Source organism: Paralichthys olivaceus, chromosome 13, assembly GCF_024713975.1.
Source record: "Paralichthys olivaceus isolate ysfri-2021 chromosome 13, ASM2471397v2, whole genome shotgun sequence".
Taxonomy (NCBI): domain Eukaryota; kingdom Metazoa; phylum Chordata; class Actinopteri; order Pleuronectiformes; family Paralichthyidae; genus Paralichthys; species Paralichthys olivaceus.
In genome coordinates, this window is record NC_091105.1 from 20,246,593 (window position 1) to 20,273,111 (window position 26,519).

At 42.8% G+C, this 26,519-nt stretch overlaps 1 protein-coding gene across 2 annotated transcripts; it reads right to left on the reverse strand.

Moving 5' to 3' along the window:
• Positions 1–425: 425 nt before the first annotated feature.
• On the reverse strand, positions 426–26,505 carry zhx2a (zinc fingers and homeoboxes 2a). 2 transcript variants are annotated; one of them, XM_020091272.2, is made up of 13 exons: positions 26,040–26,505; positions 9,885–10,351; positions 8,650–9,360; positions 8,222–8,434; positions 7,126–7,389; positions 6,624–6,827; positions 6,358–6,442; positions 5,967–6,152; positions 4,552–4,964; positions 3,394–3,625; positions 3,050–3,218; positions 2,736–2,855; positions 426–1,699 (listed from the first exon to the last, which is right to left on the reverse strand). In XM_020091272.2, exons 2-12 carry the CDS (start codon positions 9,981–9,983, stop codon positions 2,738–2,740), a joined length of 2,694 nt encoding a protein of 897 aa, XP_019946831.2. In that variant the 5' UTR covers positions 9,984–10,351; positions 26,040–26,505; the 3' UTR covers positions 426–1,699; positions 2,736–2,737. The 2 variants fall into 2 exon arrangements, with proteins under 2 accessions (XP_019946831.2, XP_019946832.2); XM_020091273.2 differs by having other exon boundaries at positions 26,278–26,440.
• Positions 26,506–26,519: the final 14 nt, after the last annotated feature.

A 26,519-nucleotide genomic window follows, 5' to 3' on the forward strand; every position in this document is an offset into this window, starting at 1 on the left:
GATGAAAAGAATGAAGCACATTTAGGGAAGTCATACATATTAGTGTGTGTATAATTGCTGCAGTTTGCTTGAATTTAAGGGAAGTGTTGGGCCTCACCCTGAGTGCTATTCTAGTTCAGTTAAATATGAATTTGTGATTGCATTTGAAGAGCAGATCAAAATCTGAGATGACCGGATGCTGCGTCACTCAAGCTTAAAGTTATTGAAGGTTTGCATATACAACACTAACTTCTTTAACCAGTGGGCTGATGGCAGGAATGTTGTAACACACACACGTTTCCCCATGGTCGACATAAAGTCATGGACAAGTTGAAAGATGCATCACTTCAAAGATGTCAGAATACGCTGTCAACTTCAGACCCAGTGGTTTAAAATTTAGATTTCTCATTCTTATGCACATCATTTACACACATCGTAGACAGAGGGGAGTTTGACAGTCAGTTGTGTGTTTATTGAGTTACAGCAGGCTTAGAAAATGAAAATGCAAAGGTTTCCATACAACCAAATGTACAGTATCCCAGAAACGTGTCTGAGCATAAAACTGAAGCAGTAGCAGCAGACATTCAACTGGTAAACAGACATTCACCTGCTGGTCAAACGATTCAAAATGAGCTCAACTTAACCTTTCTTTTCCCACTTGCACAGACATCGCAAGGATTTGACCCATAAGTCTAAGAGGTCCCTCTTTTTTCTTTTAAATGAAAGCTGAAGCACATGCAAGAGCAGTTGATGGTGGCTTTGACCGATGAGATATTTACCAAGGATTCCAAATCAAATCAGAAAAAAACAAAACAAGGTGAAATCATCACCAGGCTGTACTTCAGGAAACGTTGAGAGCTGAAAAGGCAGCGTGGTGCGATCGAACAGACACTCCTCCTTCTCGTTGTGTGATTTATCATTTCTGTTTCATGAAAAAACATTCTGTGCCGTTACCTTAACGTGCCTCATGAACTGATGCAAAAACCAGCTGGTAAGGAAAGATACAATACCAGTAGTATGATGCACAATGCGTTCATTCGACCCAACGCTCTCTGCTCACACAGCGGCTTGTGTTCATTCTGACCTCTCGGCTGTTGCCATGTTCACATCTCTCAAAACACTCTTACTCCCCCAAACATCCCCTCCATCACATGAGTGATCCCCACCTTCACCATATCCTATGAGGGCGAGGTGACGCTGCTGGAAAAAAAAAAAGAAACCTTAAGAGTGTGAATTGAAGTGGCCTGTCATGAGAATATCTTATCACTACAGCAGGGATATGCAAGTGCCATCAAAGACTGCTCATATAGAGTCGTGCGCAAGTTTGATTCCCAAGAAAATAGGACTGATTAACAGAGATTATCATACGCTCTGATCATGAAACGACAAAAAAAAAAAAATGTTCACGGCTGTGTTCAGACTTGTTTAAAAATGTAACAAAACTCGCCCTCGCAGTAAAACTGTACAAACCTTTTTCTTTGCAATACAGAAAAATATTTACAAGTCTTCTTCTGTTTGTTTGTTTTTTTAAAAAGTGTTGTATTCGTAAGAACAATGCATCAAGTCCAGCTTTGGCACTCCTCTTAAAGTCTGCACCTCACGTCAGTGCTTCCAACTGCAGAACTCCAAAGTCCCCAGAGCTTTGTGATGACATCACAGGCAGACAGTTACATCACTGCTTCCACGTTTGGTCATCGTCCAATGATGATCAGTGACTCCCCTGAAACATAGTCAGACATCAAGAAGAAGTATATTTATTTTTAATACTGTATCCAGATTTTCTTTTAAACTATTTGCTTGAGTGAAAAAGAAAAAAATCATCACTTGCCAAAGTCTTACTGACGACAGAAAATAATTGTATTTTTATAAAACAAACAAGAAATGTTTCCATGTTCTCCCTCTCCTCTACCTCCCCGTGACAGCAAGCGTGCATACGCGTGTGCTTGTCGACATGTGTGATGCTAATAACAGTGTGGACCAAGTATCATCCTGCCGTCCCAGCATGCCATCTTTCTGAAGGACCAGTCACACATAATTACACACTAATAACTTCCTGTGTAGCTGGAGGCTGCAGCTGTGGCATCTCAATGGAACAGTTCAACATTTATGTATCCATTTATGCAAGCCAAGTTACACAATTAATCCCCAACCCCACCATCCGCCCATCCATCAATCCATTCTGTGTGGACGCTTATTTCTGGTTGGGGTCACAGCGGTCCAGGAAATATCCAGCTGTGACCAGTTACCAAACATTTTTTTAGCGTCAAGAAACCTTAAGAACCAGATATTTTCCTACAGATGTTGCTCGGGTGGCCAGAAACATCTGCGAATGAATTCTAATGCAACTGAAGGTGTTGCCCCTTGTTATCAATATCATCTTTACAAAGCAATCATTTGTCAAACGTGATTTCAACCCCATGCGGCAAAAACCAACAAATAATAAGTTCTCGCATGAGTGCAGCATCTGCATTGATGCCACAGCTGCAGATGAAACTACAAGTTCTGCGTGGACAGAAGAAACGTTATTGACAATAGTGCGGGAACGCTGCAAATGGTGCTGGTCACACCAAGTTAGAAATCAGAGGAGTGAAAAAAAAAAATTGGTTCCTCATGAAACTGTGGCAGGACAAATTAGAATATTAAAGGCCGCCACAGTCTAGATAATTAATGGGAAACACTGTATCTCATTTCTTGATCCCTTTTTATTTTTTTACAGCAAATAATAGTTTTTTTTTTCTTTCACCAACTAAACCTACCATCAACCAGTGACTCTCTCTGGTTTCTCCAAGGTCAAAACATCGGAGTCTGTTGACAGCATCTGTCTTTCCACTCCTCCGTCAGTCTCCTCCCCCACTGCCACAGTCACCTTTACCCAACTAACAAGAAAACACAAACAGACTCCTTATAGGAACTAGGACAAAATCTGAAAAAGATTCATTTCTGTTTGGCATTAATCAAAGTACCATAAACACATTCATGAACATGTAGTTCATGGAACAATCAACATGCATATGATTGATTATTCCAGGATCCACAGTGATCTGGTATTTATTTTCATGTCGCCACCCACCTCTCTTTATCAGCAGTGCCGGAGCTAGTCTGGTCCAGTCTGGTCTGGCTCAGGTCTGTCACACTGTGGGCTAGTCTGTCAGTCAGCCTCTCTACCTTTTCGTGTTCTGACAGCTTGGCGTGCTCTGTAGCTGCTGTGTTCTCACCAGCCTCCTCCACTGCACCGACGTCTGCACAAAAATCAGAAAGCACAAAGTCAAACAAGAGAATTAGATGATTTGCAAAATAACATTAGGATGGTGTGTTTGGTTAGACCACCAAATTCTAATCAGCTCCTCAGGACAATATACTGCCTCCGGACACTGGCTATCGCAGTAGTGTAACACGCTCTCTTCCAAAACTCACCAGTTACAGCTTTGACTTCCAAGGAAATGCTCTTGCTCTGTTCCTGGCCTGCTTTCTGCTGCTTGGCTATGTTTTGGTTTCGGAAACCTTCCATCCAGTCCAGACTTTCACCGTTCTTCAGTACCAAGCGGTGGTCCTTGAACCAGCGGACAATGTCGGTGCGTCCCAGGCTTGTTTGGACCTCCAGCTGACTGTACTCGTCAGGAGACGGCCACTGGGTCCGACAGAACATCTGCGGGAACAAATTTGAAAAAAAAAAGTTCACTATTCAAACCACATCAGTTATTAATTCTTTGCTGCAATGTGACGATGCTGAGGCACAGTTCCTTGAAATTCTCTCTCGCAGTGAAACAGAGCCTGCTCACAGGGACTGCACATCAGAGCTGCCTTTATTCTCAATTCAGCTGAGAATTACTTTCAAATCCTCTATGTTTATGTCCAATGGGAGGTGATATGATACTAAAAATACATTAGCTATTGTTGATGGACCCTTATTTTTAGCAGCCGAAACATATGGATCACCTCAGGAAATCTGCACAATGACCCTGTTCAAACCTGATATTAACATCTGACTGTGGTTCTTGTGATCAGATCTCAGGATGCATTCAGGACATTTGGGTGTGTTCACACCTGCACTCGGGGTCGACAATTTGTTTCTGGGAATAAAACACCTTTTGCCTTTACTGTTAAAGAAACGTCTCCTAAACATACTGCACGACCCATTTTTAGGTTTTGTAATCCCTCGGGGTCCCACTGTTTTCTAGACACTAATATCCTCTCTTTACATCTTATCTCACTTTTAATATTCAGGTATCAGCCAATTTCATCATGTAGTGTCAATCACTCCTCTTCTTGTCAATTACATGTAAAACACCGTCTCAAAATGAATCATTTAATTTGACACATCTCCCTTCAGATTATATTAAAAAAGGTGCCACCTCATAAACCAATCTCTTTCAAGTCTCATCTCATTAATCTGTTGATACCATTAGCAACATCTCTGCAATTAGAAAAGTGCTCATCTTTATATCATTAAAGCTCAAATCATCGCTCTGACTCGTGGTGTATTCTAATACACCTCATTACATTACATTACATATCGTTTAGCTGACGCTTTTATCCAAAGCAGCTTAATAAGTGCATTCAACCTCCTCTTACCTCTCTGAGCAGGGTGAGGCAGCGGCTGCTGATGGGAGCTGGGCTTGTGGAGGCTGACAGGATGGGAGGATGGGGAGAAGATGAGGAGGACGAGGTGAGGACGGGAGGAGATGCAGAGAAGGAGAGGGTTGGCGGTTGAGGGGAGGTGGCTGCAAGCACTGGAGGTGAGGAGGAGGACGAGGAGGAGGAGGAAGAGAGGACAGGCGGGTGAGGAGAGGAGCTGAGGGGTTTCCCGTCCTGCTCTCGATGGGAAGCCCCGTTCAGCAGCGCTATGGGCCGGTCTTGTCGGTCCTCTGTGTTTTTTGAGGCCATGGTGAGTAAAGTCTTCTCCATGTTGTCCCTCAGTGCCCTGCGCTCCGAGAACCAGCAGTCCACCTCCGTCTTGGACAATCTGGTGTCCTGGGCCAGCTGGTCTGCAGCAGAGGGAGAAACACTAGATTAGATGCGAAGTTGTTTTGGAAACCTGGAAATGTAGTCTCTCCCCAGGGGAACTTCAAAATGTGTTTATTAAAGATATTTCTGCTGTTCCTGTCATGCAGGAATCCACCAGAGCCTACAGCTCCTTTATGGTTAGATCAAATTAAGTCACATGCTGCGAGCAACTATTAATAGCAGGAAAAAAATACTGAATTTCTTGAAGTAACATAAAAGTTACAAAGTGAGGATATTGAAGAACCAGCTGCTCATTTGTCAGACTGAATTGAATCCCATTGATCGTCATTCCGGTACAAAGGTTTGATAAGGAGCTTAAATGTTCTGTCTTCGTTTTTGTTGGAAAACTACACGACATTAACTGATCCTAATAAGATATCTGAGAAGCTGATTTTGTGCCTCATTAGCTCCTGATCTGCAGGAGGGCTGATATGTGTTTTTGGAGACAAAGACAAATGTAATGTGTTCACACTAAGCATCTGAATTTTGTACTTGGGCTGAGACCACAAGCAAACAAGTTAGCAAAATAACACTTGCTCGAATGCACTTATACACAGTCTGCGCACAGAATGATGTCTTTTAATGAGGCTGATTGTTTTCCTCTCAAGAGTTACATTATGTACACATGGCACACATCATGTGAAAAAATACACTGACTCATTATATTATAACTGACTCAATATTTATCTGTATTTTCTTGATCTACAGTTGCTTCAGAATTGTCCCAGTCATGTGCATCACTCCTCTCTAAAGCTGTTTTCATCCTGACATATTTGTATTTTTTAAGTTCTCCCTCTCGTGTGTTAGAAACATCATTAACACAGCTTCTCACTTGCTGTGGATTTTTTCGTGCTGTATTCTCACTGAGACATTTTCTCAGAAAGCACCTTAATAGATTCCTCCTGGAACTCCTCTGAGTTGCAAACCAAAATAAGAAGGAATTAACAGTCCTGAGTGTGAGCGGATTGATGTGTGGGCTGTACCGAGCTCTGCCTCAGTTGGAGAGCTGCTCCTCTGGAAACTCTCCTCTAGAGCCTTGAGCTGCTCGGACGTCTTTCCCTTCACCCTCTCCAGCAGGGGAAAGTGGCTGGGAACCGCTTTCTTTACTGGACCATCTTTAACTACTGGTGTCACCTCTGTTTTCACCAGCACTGGTGGTGGAGGAACGCCTTTGAAAAGTGAAAAACATGATTAGTGGTTCAAAACGATGATGGGTGAAATGATGCAGCACAAGCACAATGCTCAAAAACAGTTGGTTTGTTGATTAAAACTCACTCCTGATGAGCACAACTAGCTTTTTTTAAACCATGTATGATTAATCATAGTGAGTGTATTTTATCATTTTAAATGTGTGGCACTGTTCACACCACATACCTTTGAGATTAAGGAGCCTCTGTTCACTGAACCACTTCTTTATCTCTCCTCTGGACAACCCAGTGGTCTCTATCAGCCTGTAGATCTAATCACACGACAAGATGCAACATGGGATGAAACAATATACACAGGGGTTTGTTTGTGACTTGTGCTTAAAAAAAAGCAGCAGTAGTAGATAAGACAATAAAAGCAGCCACAAAAATCTCTATGTACAACTTATAAGGCATGGCTCAAAAGAAAAAGCCATTTGACTCACTTATTCTTACCTCATCTTCCTCAGGGAAAGGACAGTGTGTGTAGCTGGACCTCAGTACTGAGAGCTGCTCGCCTGTTTTATTGGGGTCAACTGTAAAATTGAGCACTTTGGGTGACGTCAGCTTGGGTGCCGAGATTGTTTGAATGATGGAGGGTCGTTTACTCTCTGTGGCGATCACAGGGGAGGTCAGGGGTCGTTTGAGTGACTGTGCCACCTGTCAGAAACATGCAGGAAATACCAAAAGGATAAAGGATATTTCATTCCATGCACTGTACACATTTCCTGTTTCATACTCACATGACTCTTCATGCTTTAACAGTTTTTAGTTTATGTTATTTTAATTTGAAGAGTGAAATAGAAATTTCTGAGCCTAAACTTTTACACTTTTACTCAAGTGAAGAAGGTGGTTCAGTACTTGTACTTTTAACACAAGTATCTGTACTTCTACACTAAGAATGTGTGTATTTTTGCCCCCTGAGTCATGAGTTACATTTCTGTGCTGGGTTTTCTACCTGGTTTGCCACTGTGAGTGCCAGCGGTGCACAGGTGACTGTGGAGCCGTTGGCTACAGGCGTCAGCACCAGGCTGGTCTGTCCCAGCAGCTGACAGGGGAGGGACTGCAGGACAGAGCCTGCTGGCTGCATGAATTTGGAGACTGCAGATGCCGCAGACATGCTTGTGGATGACTGGGAGTTGAGCTGAGGAGCCACCACAGTGAAGGTTTGAGACATAGAGGAGATTGTACCGTTGAACATTTTCTTCCTGGCTTCTTCAACCTGTAACAGAGGGAGAGGATTTCTTATACTTGTTTCTGTGTGTAGGACAAAATTGTATTAGCATAATTAGTAAACATTTTGTTAAAAAATTAATCCATGATTAATTTGCAGGTCAAATTTCCTAGGACATTCCATTATAAATAACATAACGGAACATTAAAGCAGTGACCCAAAAGGACTCCACAAACTGATCAGTGATTATTATTGACTAAACAAACAATTAGTATTCCTGTGCTTTTAGCTGTGATCATCTTTGCCAAGTAGGCCATGTTTTTCACCCCATCAGTCTTTTGCTGTTTGTTTGGCATCTAGCTTCTGCAAACACTACTAACGGGTTTCCACTAATACTTGGTGGAAGGGACATGGGCCAAGATAGACCCATTCAATTTAAGCATGGATCTGAACAAAGGGGCGGATCAAGGATTTTGTTTATTGCATTCTTTAACATTGTTTTTGACATTTTCACCAACTTCCCAGGGAATAATTCATGGATCTTGATGGAAAACAAATCTGACAAGTTTAATTAACCGATATCTGTGGGAAATTTGGTACAGCTTGATTGGATTTAAGGGGACTAGTGGGACTTGGTGGAGGGATTTGCCATTCTAGTTTACTGGGGCACAGTCCCAAGCCAAAGTAATACTGCAGCCAAGAATAATTATTCTCCATACTTGCTAGAAATAAAGTCTTTAAGAAGATAATTATTTTCACTCTTTCAGAATTCAGTCCTGTTTGAGCCTCGGAGTGATGAATAGTACCGTGGAATGAAACATCAAACTACAGTCAAAGGATGAGAATTCGAAACAAAGTTGACCTGACATACACCTCGTACCTCCTCAGGTGACCAGCTGATGCCCTGTTTGAGCCTCTGTGTGGTGAACCACACTTTGATTTGCTCCTCGGGATGTTTCGAGGCTGCAGTGAGCCACGAGAGCTCAGCCTGTGTCGGGTAGGGGAACTTGTTGAAGGACGAGATGAGCGTCAGGTTGTCGTCCAGTGACGGGTTGTATTTGGTTGTGTTGAGGGGCACTGCGATCTTCGGCACCTGGAACATAACAGTCAGCCATGGAAACTGTGTTAATGTGATTTTTTAAAAGTCTGCAATTTTTTGATAATTTCCTTGGAAGCTAAACAAACCTCCTGCTGGATGTAGCTTTAGGGTTAACGTTCAAACAGTGACAGTGGTAATTGATTTTCCTGACAAAAATGACAAACCTCCTTAAACTGTACAGGAACAGCACAGAAGAGAAAAATTCTTACCTGGGTATAGTTTAGAGGCCGCTGGAGGGAAGGCATGATGTGAGAAAGGCTGTCTGCTTTAAGGAGCGTTGATTCAGGGATGATGACCGTCCCGTTGACATTAAGCGCTGTGATTGGTTTCTTGGCCAGATCTGGGGTCAGTTTACCCAACTCTGTCCGTTTATTATCTGACGACATTTTTGGTTTACCAACCTTGATTGCCGCGGGTTTGCTTAGTGGCAAAGTGCCGAGTTCGTCCCCTTTGCCACAATTGGCGCTTGAAGTGTTGTAAATGACTGCGTTGTTGCTGCACCCCTCTATTGTCTGTTCTAAGATGGTCTGATTGTTCATTTTTATACGCTTGAATTTAAAGTTACTCTCCCCAGGGTGACACCTTTCATTGTGCTCCGTCAGGGTGTCAAACTTTTTTGTGTTGAAGTTGCAGACGGCACACAGATACAGGGGGTTGAGGATGACGTTAGGGTGGTTGGCGTCTACGTGTTCTTTGAAAGTGTTCAGGTTCTGTGTGGAGAAGGGGCAGTATTTGCACTCATAGCCCCCCTGCTGCCTTCGTTGGGGCTTAGAAAGGTCTGGTGGCTCAGTGGCAGGTTTGTCAGGAGCAGTCAAGGGGTCAGAGGCCTTTCCCATTAGATCCAGGTCCATGGGTGAATCTGTTCCTTTCGAAAGATCTGCCTCCTTGAGCCCGTCCTCACTATGGTTCTCTGCCGTTATCTGTGAGAGAGAAAGGTCAGCTTTCAGAGGGATGAAATGGACTGAAATTAGCATTTTCAAATACATGCACAAGATTTGCAGACCGCCATACGTGTTGGAAAATGTCCCTGATTAAAAAAGCAAATACCGAGATAAGTACATGACTGAAATCCTCAGAAAAATTCAGCATACTACACAAAAATACACACATTCATACAGTGCATCTATGTGCAGCACTTTTTTTTTATGAGAAGGGGCAAATTGGAGTTCAGAATCTTGCCCAAGGACACTTAGGCATTCAGAATGGGGAAGACTGGGATCGAACCACCGACGACCGCTCTAACCCCTGAGCCACAGTCATTCTAATATATACACACAGGGGTCAGTATTTAATAATATAATATAATAAAACCTATTTAATTTATAAAAGAAGTCAGAGAATACAATTATTTAAATATCCACAAAAGCAGGCCTAGTATCTTATCTATTAAACTCAGCATATAAAAGACAATTCATACACTGATGTCAGACATACTGAGGTTTACCTCCATATTGTGTGGTTCCTCTGCCTCATCATCCAACTCCACCATGGTCTGCTCTGGTCGAATCATACAGGGAGTGGAAGCTTTTCGTCGACTGGACATGTTGATGGTGGATACTGTGTTTGTCCTTTTGGACGGCAGCCCCAAACTGGTGCTTGTGCTTGGCCAGGGATGTTGTGATGGCGACTATGGCTGAGGTGCCAAGGATGAAGGTGTGGACGTATAGTCAGGAGTACGAGGACAGAGACACAGGAAGCAAGCTCAGAACAGTTTGTGGAATGGGACTGAGCGGCCAAGGAGCCTGAGGAGAAATCTTCCCCTGGGGTGCGATAAGTGGCCTGAGAGAGGAGGGCAGTGAAATGTGAAGGTCTGTAGAGATGGAACTCTTGTAGTGTAGTGGAGGCTGAGCTCGCTGACAGTGTCAGCTCCAGTTCTCACCAACCTCCTGGAACTGCATCACAGGATGCTACCTGGATTAGGGAAGAGGGACAGACCATTATAAACATTTGAAAGACATTTTCATTTTTAAAAGCAACTGTTAGAACCATAGCCTGTATAAAGATGGACAAAACTGAATACAGAGTTTACCCGTAGTTTGCCTTTCACACATGCACATGACGCATTCACAACAGCATCAAATCCTCCGCATTATTCAGGTGAGATGTTGTGCAGCAGACAGAAACAGGAAGTGACATTTTAACTCTGCTGCAGAGATCACAGACCAAACTGAAAAGCATTAATCAAATAATTTTTTCTCAAAGGTAGTTTCTGTCATTGTTGGTAGTTTGTATCACACTGATGTTAGTTCCAAGACCTCATCTTTCCTATAATGTCACTTTAAATTACTATTTTATCAGTGAAACCAGTGAATGGGTCACATCTCACCTGAAATTCTCAATGCAAGTCATAAAAAATAAAGACAAAGCAAATTGCTTTTATAAACAACTGTACAATTTTTTTGTGGTTTCACAGATTCTTAATTTGTTTTGTGTATAAACTGAGAGGAGTATACACAGTATATAATGGAGAATGAGGAAAAATTATAAATCATATATTATTTTTCAAAAGCTTTTGAGTAGGAGGCACCAAACAGGCTCGTTTGAGCATTTTAAGTAAAGCAACATGTTGGGTTATTTATTCTCAGCAGCGTTCCATGTGGATCTGCAGTGAACCACCACCCAAAGGAGGTAGAGACAACAGCCGGCAAAAATGGCTCAAAATGAGAAAAGGTCAAAAGAGACAGACAAACAAACAAACAAACAGTGGCGAGCAGCAGACGGTCAACAGGTGCTCAGCTGACAGACAAGTAGGACACTGGTGCTGAAAATACTGCACAGTGTTCTGGAGAAGAAAGGGATAAGAAAGGCAGACCACATATTTTCCACACAGCAATAAATCCGATCCCAACAGCTTTCTGCACCAAGTTAAGTCCATAACCTACACAACTCAGACAAATCCTAGTGTTTTATTTCACTGTGTGTGAGACACAAATAGAAGTCAGCCACAGAAACATCAAGGATGTGGCAGGTAGGGGGAGGGGAACAGTACATTAGTTACTGTTGGTGCAGTGTAGAGCTCAAACAATTAAATAGCAATCATTTCAACAATTACAATAGAAATGTATGAAAGTCAAAATCACCTGGTTCCAGCTTTTCAAATGAGAACATTCATGTTTTATGACATACTGCTTAGTGATGACTCCTCTTCATCCCTCACTTGAAATCATAGACATAGAATACTGCTGGCAAAGACCATACTGACAGTGTAGTTTCATCCCAGACTTCCATTGTTTGAAGGCTGGAGGGCTTCAGTGTATAGCCTCCCTTGAGTGCACAACTGTGCGTCTTAATAGGGCCAAGCCTGGCAGTGTTCTGGGATGGTTGGGCATTGCCACGTCTCTTGGGGGCCACCTTCAGAGAGGGGCTTTCTCCCTTCCCACACTCCAAGACGCCCAGTAATATTAAACCATGTGCAGGCCAGCAAATTAGATGGGTGGTTAGACTGATGATTTCATTTTTTTCCTTTTCAGCCCAATGTTAATTTATTTTGTGTTAGAATATCTGCCTTTTACTTTCAATTGTCATTTATTGAGTAAATTAGTCCTAAATTTAAACATTTAATGAAAAATAAAGAGGACCATTTATATCTGCTCAACATACAAGGTATATTAACGTAAAAAAAAAAAGCAGTTGCACAATCAGGATGACAGCATGAACAACAATCTCTGAAGCCACATGGACTTTGTCCGCTTACAACACTCACTTGTTATTGTTATAATTATTGGTCAGACTCAGTTTAACTCTGATGGTTCCGCTGAATTTTGCAGCGTCACTCTGAAAGACAACAATCCTCTCCCTGATGATGTTTGTAAATCACAGGACTACTTCGGTGTCTATTGATGTGGCTTGAAAAACTTTTATCGCAAGAGATTTGACAACTTAGCAGATATGCAAATCTATGCAGTCTATTGTTGGCAGCTGTCAGTACGCGGGTCCTCCTGAGAAATATTGACTAATCACAAACCAAATTACACAGCGGAGTGTGAACAGGGTGAGAAATCACAGACAAAGCAGCTTCAGGCGCACAGACTAAAAAGCTAAGAGCGACTTTATTTGGACTGTGTGGAAACGACACCCCCATAAAAAGAAAAAAGAAAAGCAGTTACTAAAAGCTTTGGGAGAGCGAGCAGAGGAAACTTACCCGGGGTAATATTGTAATGAGAGGAGAGAGGAGGAGAGAGAGAGAGAGAGATAGAGAGGGTAGCTTATCTGACTGAGAAAGTCTATTGATATTCCTGAGGCCTCACGCTGAAGCTTCATATTCATATCCACATGAGTAAAAATCAAATGAGTCGATGCAGCAGCGGTGCTCTTCTAACAGGACATAATGAGCTTCCATAAAACCAAGTTAGCACAGAGGACGAGGAAAAGTCCTCTTAGAATCTCATGTGTGCTGCACTACTTTAAAATGGGATGCTTAAGACTAAATACTGACAAAAGAAACAGGTTTAACAACAAAGATTCTGTTTCACAGAATGATCATATTTAAGTCTATTTCACAGGGAGTGGCAGTGATAAATATGTGAGTATGACTATGGGAGGCTTCTTTCAGCTCAGCACAGTAGGACTGTACTTTGTAATCCCTTTAACGTGTCTCATATTTAATATGGCCGTATCCAACAGCTACGCATTAATCACATGGCACTGTACCCTTCAAGGCTTGACGGCTGTCATTCGCCAGCCGACTCATTGTCCCGAGATATCTCAACTCCTCAAACAACCCACTGAGGCATCATTAGAATGCAGACTCATTACCATGGTGTCGCTATAGCAACCGTGGACGTAGAGCTTTAGTCAAGTCACTGCTACATCCGTGTCACCGGCTGAGATAGGGGTGACCCCCCGACTGCATGTGGGACTGTGTTTGGTTAAGAGACAGAAAAAGAACAGAAATACTTTGGTAAACAGAAGTCCTGCAGAAATAGCCGACAGGATGCGTGTGCATGTTGAAAGCCTGGAAAATTCCCTATCCTGCAGGATGAAGAGTGGTGCATTTGTGAGGTTTCTTCCGCTTCACTCATTGACAGACGATTGGGGAAGGTCAAGGAAGAGGCTACATTTTCCAGCAAAATCCGAGCTAGTCAGTTGTGGCACACAGAAGATTCCCCTGCTAAAGGATGAGGTTACATGCTGCCTGATTATCCTACTGACCCTGTTTTGAGTGCTACACAGATAAGGTGCTTCTGAGAGGACACTTGATGTAAACACAGCAGTGTACACACTCATTCTTCAACTCACTGCTTTGTCCCTAAAAGTCTGCCCTTGTCCGAAATCCAGCAATGTAGCCAAGATCAAGCAGGAAGGAATCGGAGATGCATCTGTCGTGTCACCTTACGTGATCTGCCGAACTTGTGCTGACACAGCCTGGACACTTTTGGACTTGCTGATGGATGATCGCGACTGAATGAGGATCTGACTCTGAACAGAACCAAGATGTAGCTGGACCTTTACCTCCTACTTGTGTGTGCTGAGCCCACACAAGTAGAGGGCGGATGAGCAATTTCATTTATGCAACATCCATATCAGTAAGCAGCCAACAAGACTGCTACAGAACTTATAAATAATGTCGGTACAGCTTAAAAGCTGCCGCTGGCTCCTCAGATGGGGATCACATCAGACAGTCTGCATTAAGAGAAAAGATATTCATGATACAGCTGCTCTCAGACATGAAATTGGGACAATTTCCAGAGGAGGTTAGAGTTCAAATGTCTGAGTCAGTTGCATCGGAGATTTTTCCCCAACTTCTCCTACGAGCATTCAGCAGGAACATTTCTGGAAAAAGCAGTGAGTTGTAGTGTAGGTGATGTTTCTAACGTGCTGAAAAACATGGAATTGTAAGAATACAAATATCTTAGAATGAAAAAAGGTGGCATAGAAGATGTAAACTTGGAAAGGCTGTGAGATTCAAGAGATTTTGGCAATAAGGGCTGACGTCAATGCGCTGTAAACAAAAACACTGCTTTCCACAGCAGAATACGTCATTCCCTGCCTCCTGCATGCTTTACCCAGGTGTCACTACTCGTCTGAATGTTCCAAAAATGTTCTGGACAATCTACCGCTGCATTCATTATATGTAAAAGGAAAATGCCAGAGAACGTGACTCAATTTTCTGGACATTTTCCAGAGTTCATGTTTAAAGGCAGAGTCAAATATTTAACACAATACGAACACAAACAGCTCTGCAGTTCAACTTGTAGCAGTGGAGTTTAACTCATGTGCATTGACTGCCTCAAACAAAGAGAAAAGCTTGTGTGAAGTGCTGAACACTGTGGATCCACTGGCACCAGCAGCCTCCTCCTCCTCACTCTATCTTTTTCAGAGGAGGAGGAGGGAGGGGCTGCTCTCATGCTGCCTTGGCTGGATGTTTGGGAGCACAGGATGCCATCATGGAAAAGACAACCAGTACAGTGCCTAATTAATAACCATGACAATGCATTACTCTATTCCACAGCTGCTCAAACTTTATCAAAATAACTTATAATAATATCTTTATCATAGCCGTGCTAATAGACTCCAGTCTCATGGTGTCCTTCAGGGAAGAAATGTTTGAGCAGTTTGATTGTAAACATCTTGCAGAAAGAAATGCACCCAGCCTAATGTTTCCGACTGCTGTCTGAAGCACGTAATGATGTCTGCTTTTGGAAGACGCTATATAAACAAACACAAATAATGCTAATTAATGTGGATTCAAACTTGGCTGCTTTTGTAGGCTGGGTCATTCAGTCAGCCTCCACCTGTTAGTAAAAGTGTCTAACCTAGTTAGCTTGTTAGCTGCTGTGTGCACTGCAAGCTCTGTGCTGGAGACACAACCTCCCCACTGTCTGGATGCTCATTAAACTTGTATGAATACTCAGCCCAGCGGTCCCTCGCCTGCTCGTCTGTTTGTCTGTATTCGCCTGTTGTCTGGCTGTCTGTCTGATTGGTGCATTATATCAGTGGATCCATATTTCTGAAGGAGCTACCTTTAATGCTGCCAGGCAGCAAATACATTTATCAGTGCTGGCAGTAATCAGTTTAGGCTACACACTAGCATACATACTGAAGAGAGCACAGGGGAAATCAATACAAACCCTCAGTAACACCAAGCCTGTCTAGTACGAAGACAGACAGATGATCTAATACAGCAGAAACATAGTGGTACAATAGAAAGTATATTATATATATCTAAAGAGCACTGAGAAGAGAATGACACTAAAGAAGTGAGTCACAGCAGCACACCCCTCTCAGATTCTATTTCTGGATATCATTAATGTAATAAAAGTAGGGGGGGGGGGTATGGCTCAGACTCAAAAACTGGAATGAAGTGGTCGTCTGATGCAGATATCTTTTATTAACTTATAACTTGTCTTAACTCAATGATTGGAGTGTATAATGATGAAATTACCTTTCTTACATATCAGCTGCATTACCTGCTCAAGTGAAGGAAAGGGTCATCAATCTATTTTTTTAATGAGATAATAATACATAAATAATAAAAGTAAAATTTAGCCAGGCTGATTAGGTGCACTCGAGTCTCCTGCACAGCTATGCACTGCCTCTCCTGGACAGCTTGAATAGAGATTAAGCTCAGGAGCTGGCAGATTCGGGTAGGGGTCATTGTTGTAGCTGAAGAAAGAAGAAGGCTGGAGAAATGAATGTACTGTAGAGACGCAGCCAACCGAGTGCCAGAGTTTTTAGGCATGCAGTCATCCAAATACAAAGGCATATGAATGGCAACGTCTGTGGCTTCTACGCTCGAAGCCATGCATGAAGTACAAACCAGTCGGGTACACAGGGGCTCTACAATAACAAGCAAGGCAAAAACAAGAGAGCAGCATAGAAACAACAAACTGCAGCAACACAGACTGTAGCAGTGCCATGACTCTGCTCTTTAACTCAAACTTTCAACCTCCATCACACACTGTATTTCACAAACACATTGCACAGAGGGAGCGCACACACACTGTACTGTTGGCATTACAGTAAGGGGTGTGTATCGCTTTCTCGTCTTGTTTTGAGTGTGTTTTCCCTCCTGGCTGCTTGTTCCATAAGTCAGCCACTGCAGTGAGGAGGACAGTTCGTGTGTGTGTGTGTGTGTGAGAGAGAGAGAGAGAGAGGAGAGGCACCTCCACCATTAACACAACGAGTCCCAGCAGGGGTGGGAGTAGCAGATTTTCGGACCGTTGCAGACTTAATTTAAATCTCATCACGCTGCTGCTCCAGAGCAAAGCAAAGTGCTGCACTGTGTCTGAGGGCTCGGTGTGTTCTGCATAGCAACAGAGCAGCACTACTTTTGCTGAACTGGAATGAGCAGAGATGGGTAAGAAACTAGACTGGTTCTGTCCAAAGGTGTTAACATTTCCAGACCATCTCCTCTAAAGACCACTCGCAGCATGTACAACTTTTCTTTTGAAAAGAGCCAGGCTGGTCATTTCCCTGTTTCCAGTTGATACAAAGATTGATGACGCATCTCCACTTCCTGCCACCTACCAGAAAAATGTAAATATCCCAGACACGAATTGCGCATTTGGAACCAGAGTCTGCGCAGTAGCAATCGGGGGATGGAGCTGCAGGAGCAATGTCCCACCAATACGCGCCCTTGATCAATCATTACATTTCATCCATAGCATCAAACAAGTAATTTAGACCAAACTTACTGGAAAAATTAACACTTGGACATCCACTAATATGAAGAAGTCAGGATATTTTCCACCTATGATACATATTAAGAGCGACTTTTAATAATTAAGGAACAGACAAACTAATGGCAACAGTATATCTAAATTACCCCAAGCATCTTGGGTAACTACCTGCTGACATATCCAGTACACTGATGCTGACATACTGTATGTATCGGTGTGAAATCCTTATTTTGGTTGCTCCTAATTTTAGCAACATCTGTTCACATCAGCAGGTTTTATCTGCTGTAAATTGTGTATATACACACCTCCTCTCTATGGTATCTTTTTATATTTTAAGTTGCAGGGACTCAGGAGGGCTTTCGTAGTATCACACACACCCATCAGTTTTTGTGACAAGTTGTCAAACTTTTATATAGATGTCCCAGAAAACTACTGATCATCACTGCTGTGCCCTTATTCAATCTACTAATTCTGTGAGTACTGTCTAGCATGCTGCATTACATGGAGGAACCAGTCTTCCATTTAATGTGGTTCACACACTGCCAGACCTGTCTCCTTACTGAAAACACACAGGCACACCGTCATACACACAAAGGGCAAGCTATAAAAATACCCAAGTGTCACCCACTCTGCGGCTGATGGTAGTGTTACTATGGTAACACTGTATCCAACAGAAAGCGCTTGTGAGTGTGCTTGAATCCAGGAGCAGAAACACAGAGGTCAATCAGTGTCATGACTGCAAGGACTCTACTTTATCTGCACGAAAGTAAGGTTCACACCCCACACCTAATTCTGCACATGCTGACAATTCTTTTACATGATTATTAGATCTGAATGACACTTTCAGAGTAAGAAACGTTATGTCTAACAAATACGTTTTGCTCCAAAGCTGCTCTCAGAACTGCACTGATGTCTGAAAATTATCCTGAGGGGTCGTACGTGAAAACACAAATATCTAAGGCAGATGTGCTGGACATTTTCAGGAACCTCTCCTGTGATCCCCCTTAAAAAAAATAAAAATATCTGGAATATATCAAAGCAAAAAATTGTCAGGAAAAGTCACCGCGAGCAAATGGGCGTGTTGATGATGTTTCTAACATGGGACGAAACAAAAAAACTACAAATATCTCAGGATGAAAAAGAGGAGTCTATAAGTGGAAGACACCAACGTAAATGTCAATTTTGAAGACAATATGGTTTAAAAGCTTTTGCCGATAAGATGTGGTGTCTATGTGTTGTAAACAAAAACACAGCTTTCCACAACAGAGTATATACGCCATGTCCTGCCTCCTGCATGCTCCAGCCAGACGCCACCCCTTTCCTGAACGTTCTGTACGTCTTCCTGTTGTTGTGAAGGCATCTGACCCACATCTCCTGCTGTGTCTTCAAAAGGCAAATGTCAAGTTCATGTCTCTAAGCAGCTTGTAAATCTTATCAGGGACATAAAGAAGAGTGGGAATTACCTTTGTTTGTAACTTAGTGCACATTTAACTAACTTACACTACTTGAAAAAACACGAATCTTTTGAATGCCTTTCTGAATATTTCTGAAACCTTTGCCACTGATTAGTCGGCAGTGTAGCCACTTTGCTTTGCCTGTTGAACATTAGGAACTGACGCGCATCCAACGCCCAAACTATTATGGAACATCTCTGGCTTCCTCAGTCCGGTTTGTTGCTGCAACCCCTTCCGCACTCGCACAGAGTGACGAAGGCCCACACGTCAGCGCGTGTTGACTTGATTCCAGGGGGCTCCGAGTGTCAATGAAAAGCAGATGGGGTGTGGGGCAGGGTTTTATTACTGCAAATGGAGTAATGCAGTGGTAAACTACCCCTCTTCAACATTTTTATGTGGCTTTTCTGAGAATGCCCCCCCACCCATTCACTTGGTTTTGCTGTCCTATTTGCTCTACGCTCTTCTCTTTCACTCTGCCTCATGGCCTTGCACACAAACAAACAGTCACCCTGATAACAGCACATTACTCTCCCACAGAAAACTTGTACCACAATGTCAACTATTAAGAGCCTCTATCACCAATGAAAATGTCCTTGTAAATCTGAGCAGTTTTTTCGTGGGCAGGAAAAAATGTCTGAAGAGAGTTTTTGGTTGAAGTAGTTCCTTTGTGGGAGACAACTGGAATAGGGCAAAAGTCATATAGCACAGAAGCAGCCACCTGCAAATTAGGTCAACAATGACAAAGAACAGTGAAGAGGTGCTGCAGAACTTCTGTTCAACTGCTAATCGCTGAAAATTGAATTACTTTATAATGAAATATATTTTTTTAAAGAATTATTTATATTTTGAAGCAGTCTGTCCGTTATATTTGTGCATGCAGAAGAACAGAAAGCTCTCGTTGAATCCAAATGTGAACACCCGGAGAGTTTGGCGTCTGTTTGACAGAGTCTCGGGAAGTATTCCGTGTACTTCCGTGCGGCCAGATTTCCCACCTGCCAATCTCTGCTTTCTGCAGTGGGTGTGGCTTGTGAAAAGTCCCCAGCCTCTCCCCATTGGTCTCGTTCTGACAAGTGGGGTGAGTCTAAGCTCTACCACTGGCTGACGTGGTGCAATGCATGAGGCCTTTTAGTATGCACCCTCTCTCTCTCTCTCCATTTCCTTCTTTCCTTTTTTCCAAACTTGAAATTTGGAGGACACACTGGGCCGTGAATAGAGGAGCAAATCCACACACATGCAGACACGAATGCTCAACGTGACATGAAGATACCAAATTGTGTGGCTGGGTATAAAGCTGATTTTTTTTTTTTTTTTACGGCTGCATGCAAAGGTTCAGGGTTTTAACTGGAGATTTAATGTGTCAACTGCAGAAGTAGTTTCAAGTTCTAACAGACCACAGTGACTACAAGAAATAAGCCCCTTTGGCTGGTGGATGATGTGCACAGAGTAGTTTAATACATGCTTACACGTGCAGAATCACACTGCTGTATAAATTGCTATGCACTCAGAGACTTAAATAATAATCGATGCAGCAATGAAGCACTGACTGAAGTCTTCAAAAATACACAGATTATGAAATGAGTGATGTCAGATAGTATTAATGGAGCCTGATGTACTGTACCTGCTCTTTCTCCCACACATATACACAGACTTCTCTTTCAATTTCTCACTGCTAAGCTGTCGCTTGTTTCTGATTCACACCACTCACATATTCTGACTCTGGTGTGCTGCTGCTTCTCTTGTTCTCTCAGTGGATTTCCAACAAAAGTACCACAGACATACCTGCAATGCTTTCTATTTATTTTGACTTTGCAAATAAGATTTCCGCGGTTGTGAAACATCATATCAAGTACATAACTAGAGCCGGTGATTGTCTAAGTGGACACATATAACCATTACACCAAAGAAGGATATCACGCCATTTGTGCTTTACCTGTACATGTTGCTGCTTTGGTTTCCTCTAGAGCTGTAGTGGAAGACTCTCTGGAATCCAACTAGATTCTAAGCCAACAAAGTGCAGACTTTTACACTAAAAACTGACACAACATTAACAATTTTACTTTACGGGTTAATGTGAATGTGGGACCTTGGACTTTCTAACTTCTGTCTTTTCTTGTCACTCATTTGTCTAGTCTGTCTCACTTAGACATCACACGTACTCTGATGCATTCTTCATGCTCCCTCTCCGTCTGTCCCTATGCATCTCCTCTCCTCTTCCCCTATAATGGTCTCCTTCCGCCCATCACGCTCTCCCTCTCAGCCCCACCTACAGGTGATGAGCTCATCTCTGTGGTTGCCTTAGTCACCTAACAACATGTCAGAGAAACCGGCGGAGGAGGTACAGCGGAGAAAAGGGACATGAACTGAAGAAGCCCTGCAACGAAGCACAGCGTAAAGCGTCAGCGATGTCGTCACAGAGTGGAGCTCAGCACAAGAGGCTGTGATGACAACAGCCTCCGTGCGCCAACCGGTGATGACTCATTGCACTGTTTCACCAGGAGAACGGACAGCCATTATATCCCTCTGGACTAGATGTGGACATGTGATGTTCAATCAGGAAATTCTGGATGTTCCTTATGAATGCGAGACACAAAAACATGCTAAAACACACTGCAAGTCAGCTCGAACCAAAATAACGACATATCATAGAATAAATAAAGTGTAAGCTCAACTAACATCTACAGAACCAAAAAAATATGTTTTGTCTTATATGCAGGTTACAATATTTATGTAAGCAAAGCATGAACAAATGGCAAAAGCATAAAACAATAACTGATGTACAGGTCACTGTAATTTACTCCTATACAATAAATCACAAATAACATATTATTTGAACCTCCCTGCCCCACTTAAGTTTGGATTGATGTTGTTATGCTTCAACTTCAATTTGTTAGTTGTAATTTTGCCAACAAATTGGTTTAAATATGTGCAGATAGGACTACCACTTAAATAACATATCCATTACATAGCATCATTACTGCACTGGTGTGTCTTGGGTTGGTCCCAGTAAAATGTTGCTACAAGATGTCAAATTGTGTCAATTGTTGCAATGCCACCGACACGAGGGAGCTTGCACTCGCCGTACTGACTGCAGGAATGTCAACCAGGCTGCAGAATTGAATATCCATCATTCAGCCACCAGCTGCTTAAGGTGAAGTTCGGCAAAACTACGAACCCTTTGCACGCTCCCCGACCATGTGCCACTACACCAGCACAAGACCAAATCAAACAAGGAGTTGTGAAATTGGACCACTGACCCCCATGTTGTTTAAATGTCTGTACGTGTGCTCCAGATGAACACTTCCTAGGCATGTCTTTTTTTTTTTTTTTTGTAGTTTCTCATCTACAGTGATTTTTAATACCTATAATACTATAATGTAATTACAATTTAAAAGCTCTTGCATGTTGTATTTCTATTACTGCTTTTACACCACAATGAGCAGGTATACAGGTATTTTTGAACCCTGGGTGAACCTGCTAAAAAATGCCAGTAGCATAGTTTGCCTCTTTCTATATAATTTTATATATATTTTTTTTTCATTCCTAAAGACTTTTGTATAATTAGAATATTATTTTTTAGCACCCGCTAGGTATTAGCAACAGCTTTGCCACTATTGTTTATTGTCTCCCTCTGATAAAGCAGCAACCCCCCCCCCCTCCGAAAATGACTAATGGGCCCTTCTCTCAAACATTCCCAGTGAACCGCTGTAACATAAGTAACACACACATCATAAACTACAAGCCAACTGTCCACCTTCATTTATACAAAATAAACATAACTTCTCAGTCAATGTGTTTTCCTGTCAATCGTCTGCCCCAGATTAGCTCGTTATCTGCAAGAAACACTGTCAGACAATTTCAATAGCCCTTGCGAGCATGACTAACTCATGCAACATCTGGCGGCACGATGACTGTTAACAATCTGATCTCACACGTCATTTATATAAATTCTGTTTGATTATCCTGCACTTTCTTCTCTGCTAGACTGTATATCAGGGTCTTGGGTATTATAAAACACTTTTGATGTCACATGCAGCTTAAACTGAAACACATTAAGCATTGGTTTACAATAGCTAGTGCACAAGCTATCCAAATAAATCCTTCTAAACAGAGAGATATGTGTTTTCATGCAACTCTTGGTTTATAATTTAGAACCAACTCTTGAGGCTCTGTGATACTTTATTTAAATGAATACGACAGACTGAGTCTTGTTCATTTTCCACTTTCTAACTACCGTAAACGAACAAACGCCTACAGGAACAAATGGAGCGGATCACCTCACAGCTGGATGTTTCGCCTCTGACATCCTAAGAGGTCACAGTACGTTGAGAACCACTGCATGGCTGAGCAAGACAAGGAAAGAAGGCAATTCAGTCGAGATAGACTTATTTTTATGCAACTTTACCAGAAATAATAGCTGCTTAACACCTTATGGTGAGTAAAACAAGTGATTTTCCCCATTGAAGTGCTATGGTGGAACAACCATCAGTGACCCAATATATATATATATATATATAATATATAATATAAGAAATATACATACAATAAATTGTAATATATAAAATAGTGATTTCATACAATGGATTATATTATTTGTTTTATATGTTTAAACTATTTCATGAATCAAGTGTAATTTTAAATGAACATTTATCCAGCATCAACCAAAGTAATTTCCTGTTGTCTTAAAATCTGAACTGCACAACAATAGGAATTTTTACAGTTTTCCATTTTTCCAGTAGACTGATGTGATAACAGTTTGTTTTTGCAAAAACATTCATAATTCAAAACAGAAGTCTTGTTTCATTAGTTGGGTTAATTGCATATAATTACTTCAATATTAATAGCGTCTATTTTAGCTACATTATGCTGCAAAATGCTTGGCTACACTATAGAGCAGACAACTGTCTGTGTGTGATCTGAAACGAGGTGGTTTACTTTTATCAACAGAAACCCTTTCATTGTTCAGCCCCCAATAAAAATGAGCCGCCTGTCATTCCAAATTACACAACATTATCTCTGATTTGGCAGATCACACGAGGAAATCATGTGAAGAACAAAAAGCGAGCCATGTTTCTCTTCACGTGGAGAGAGCAAGGGTGCGTGGCTTAGTGAGCGAAGCCAACTGCGGTGCGGGTACAAATACCCAGAGGAATAGCTAGTAACTGGTGTGACAGGAGGGTTAACTGCTCTGTGATCAAAAACCACTTGCATCTTCTTTTTTTTTTTTTTACGTAGAGGGTGGAAATGTTGATCAGAGAGCTTTTATGAATACAACATAATAGCTCTCCCCAGTGCCGGGAGAACATCCTCTAACGAACAAGACATTTCTACAGATATACAGTCGACCATAACAGGCACTGTATGCTTTTCAATTAATGTGCCCACCTGTAGGGAGTGAGAGTGTAGACCTGTCAGAGATCTGACACTGTTCCCTGGTGAACAGGAGCACTGAATTATTGAGAAGTAAACCTGTTTTATTACAACTACTTTCACAGCCAGGTGGTACTTTTTCCTTGCTTATCATTTTTATCATCACCACCACTACTACTACTAATATTGCATGTTGCTTAAGACAGACTCAGATCAAACAATTATGTAGAATAGTTACAGGTCAACAAGCATCAGATTTGAGGTGGTTTGCAGGAATCCACTGCTCCAGGTTTTCTTCTCCCATCACCTCAACTTTGGAAACCGACCAACACCAAGTATCAATCTGATACCAGGGCTCGGTTTTTCTTATAATGTACAGCCTGTCCTCCTTACTGCATGGATTTCATTGCACTTGTTTTATGTGAGGTCAGTGATAATTGCAGAACCACAGGCTTAGCTGGAAGCCCTCTATAGCTCAATGAATAATAACATCAACATTTAAACTGTATGCAAAATGTTTTGGTTCCATGGCCGATACACAATATGCTTAAAGATAGTATCAATACCAGCCTGGGGTATGGAACAATTGCATGTGGATAGAGATCAATTTACCTAAGGTGTACAGGATGCTCAAATAATGTCAAAGAACCTAAAAACAACAATAGACATTCTGTATTCATTGTTATGATATAAAGACAGAAGACACAAGTGGGTAGGGGGTGATGAACAAGAGGCTGCGTTTGACTAAAAACATCTAAGGCACTGGGGTAATAAACTGTTTAGGTCTTTGTAATTACCCACGAAAGAAAGGTTATGTTTTCATCTGCATTTGTCTGTCAGTTATAGAGGTTATGCAAAAAGTACCGGACGGATTACCATGAAACTTGGAGAAGGGAAATAACCCAATCAATTTGGGTGTGGATCCGGATCAGCCGACAGGGCCAGGATGTAATTTTCACTCTCTTTAACATTTTTTACGGCTAATTTCAACGCGTCCACTGATATCTCAAACAGTAATTCATGGATCTTGTCCAGAAGCTGTACACAAACAACTACACTTGCTGGCGTTACACAGTGCGACCTGTGAAGATACCATGGCCTGGATGCTGGCGAATCTTCACAGATGTACAAAATCAAATCAGGCATGTTTAGGGGACTGAAATTTATTCATGTGTAAGATTCCGTGTGTATTATTATTATACGGCGTGTGACATGTTTGATGCCCATGATGTACACGGTTATGTTCATGCCTCTGTCTGGTGACAGTTTATCTTGAAGTACAACATGAGGTATGAAATACAAAGATACAGATCAGGCAGCCACTATCCCTCCATATGATCTCCCTGGGTTCACTGAGGACATGTCTTCCCTGGTACACAGCCAAAGTTGATACAGTGAATAAAAAGATGTCTGACTTTTTTAAACTGCTGCTGCAGTGACACACGCCAGTGCTCCAGAGTGTGTGTGTGTGTGTGAGCTGTGGTCTCGGAGGGGAGGAGGCGTCACCAGGGGTAACGTTACGCCTACATCACGGACACGCACACGTCGAAGTGTACAAACAGCGTCGCACTGGAGAAAGTTGCGGTGTAACCTCGGCACCGGAGAGTGAGCGCGGACACACACCGGCCGAGCTGCGGGGGTTTCCACCGGCCGAAGCCCCGAGATGTGACAAGAGGGGCGCAGAAAAACACTCTCCCCAAATGTCCCCCCCCCCCTTCTCTCCCTCCCTCCCTCCCTCCCTCGCCATCGACGTAACAACATGTCGGCAAAGGACGGCCATGTTTTGCTGGTTATGTCGACACGGGGAGGAGGAAAAGTGAGGCACGGCGCCTCTCCTCGCTGCCTCCGCGGTCACCTCGTCTCAAAGTGAAACTTGAACGCGGCGGCGAAAAACGTCCCCGTAAACAAGTTGGCGGCCACGCCGTGTGGGTGGTGCAGGTGGAGGCGTCAGGGGCAGGCAAAGTTCATGCGGCGAGACAAGTTAAAATATTTATGCAGAGCCGTGTGGGTGTTTGGGAGCCAGGCGGGGGCAGAGGGAGCGAAGAGCCGCAAACAAACAAACTACACGCAGTTAGAACTTGGAGAGCAAGGGGGGGGGGACTTTTCAGCAGGGAGCCGAGACACAAACAAGACACCAGCAGTTTGTCCATTTCTTACCTGGCCGCCGTGTTGTTGTTTTTTTGGCGCGATGCTCAGGCGGTGCGGGTACAAATCCCACCGCCGCCGTAAACCCACGAAATGAGCCGAGTCTCCGCTTCTACACGGTCGCGCGGCGGCGGCCCGATAGTCGAGCAGACAACAGGCGACAGGAAAGGAAAAATTGGCGATCACAAGGAGGATCTACGCCAAAAGCCACATGATCGCCGACGTCAGAGTACGTATTTGCATGCCGTACCGGAGCGCCGGTGTCCGTCCATGGCGGGTCCATAGCGTCGAAGCCGGGGAAAGTGCGGCGGCAGGCGGGGGAAAGTTTAACAAGTGTGCGTCCAGGCAGCGGGAGGAGTCCTGGAGGCTGCGTGAAGCGTGCCCGCTGCTGGGGGGGGAATGAATGAGCTGCGAGTCGTGGCCGTCAAGTTTCGCCTGTCCTGATGCCTGCTGCCTGCCTGGAGCTCATTGAATATGTAAGCATGAGAGGGG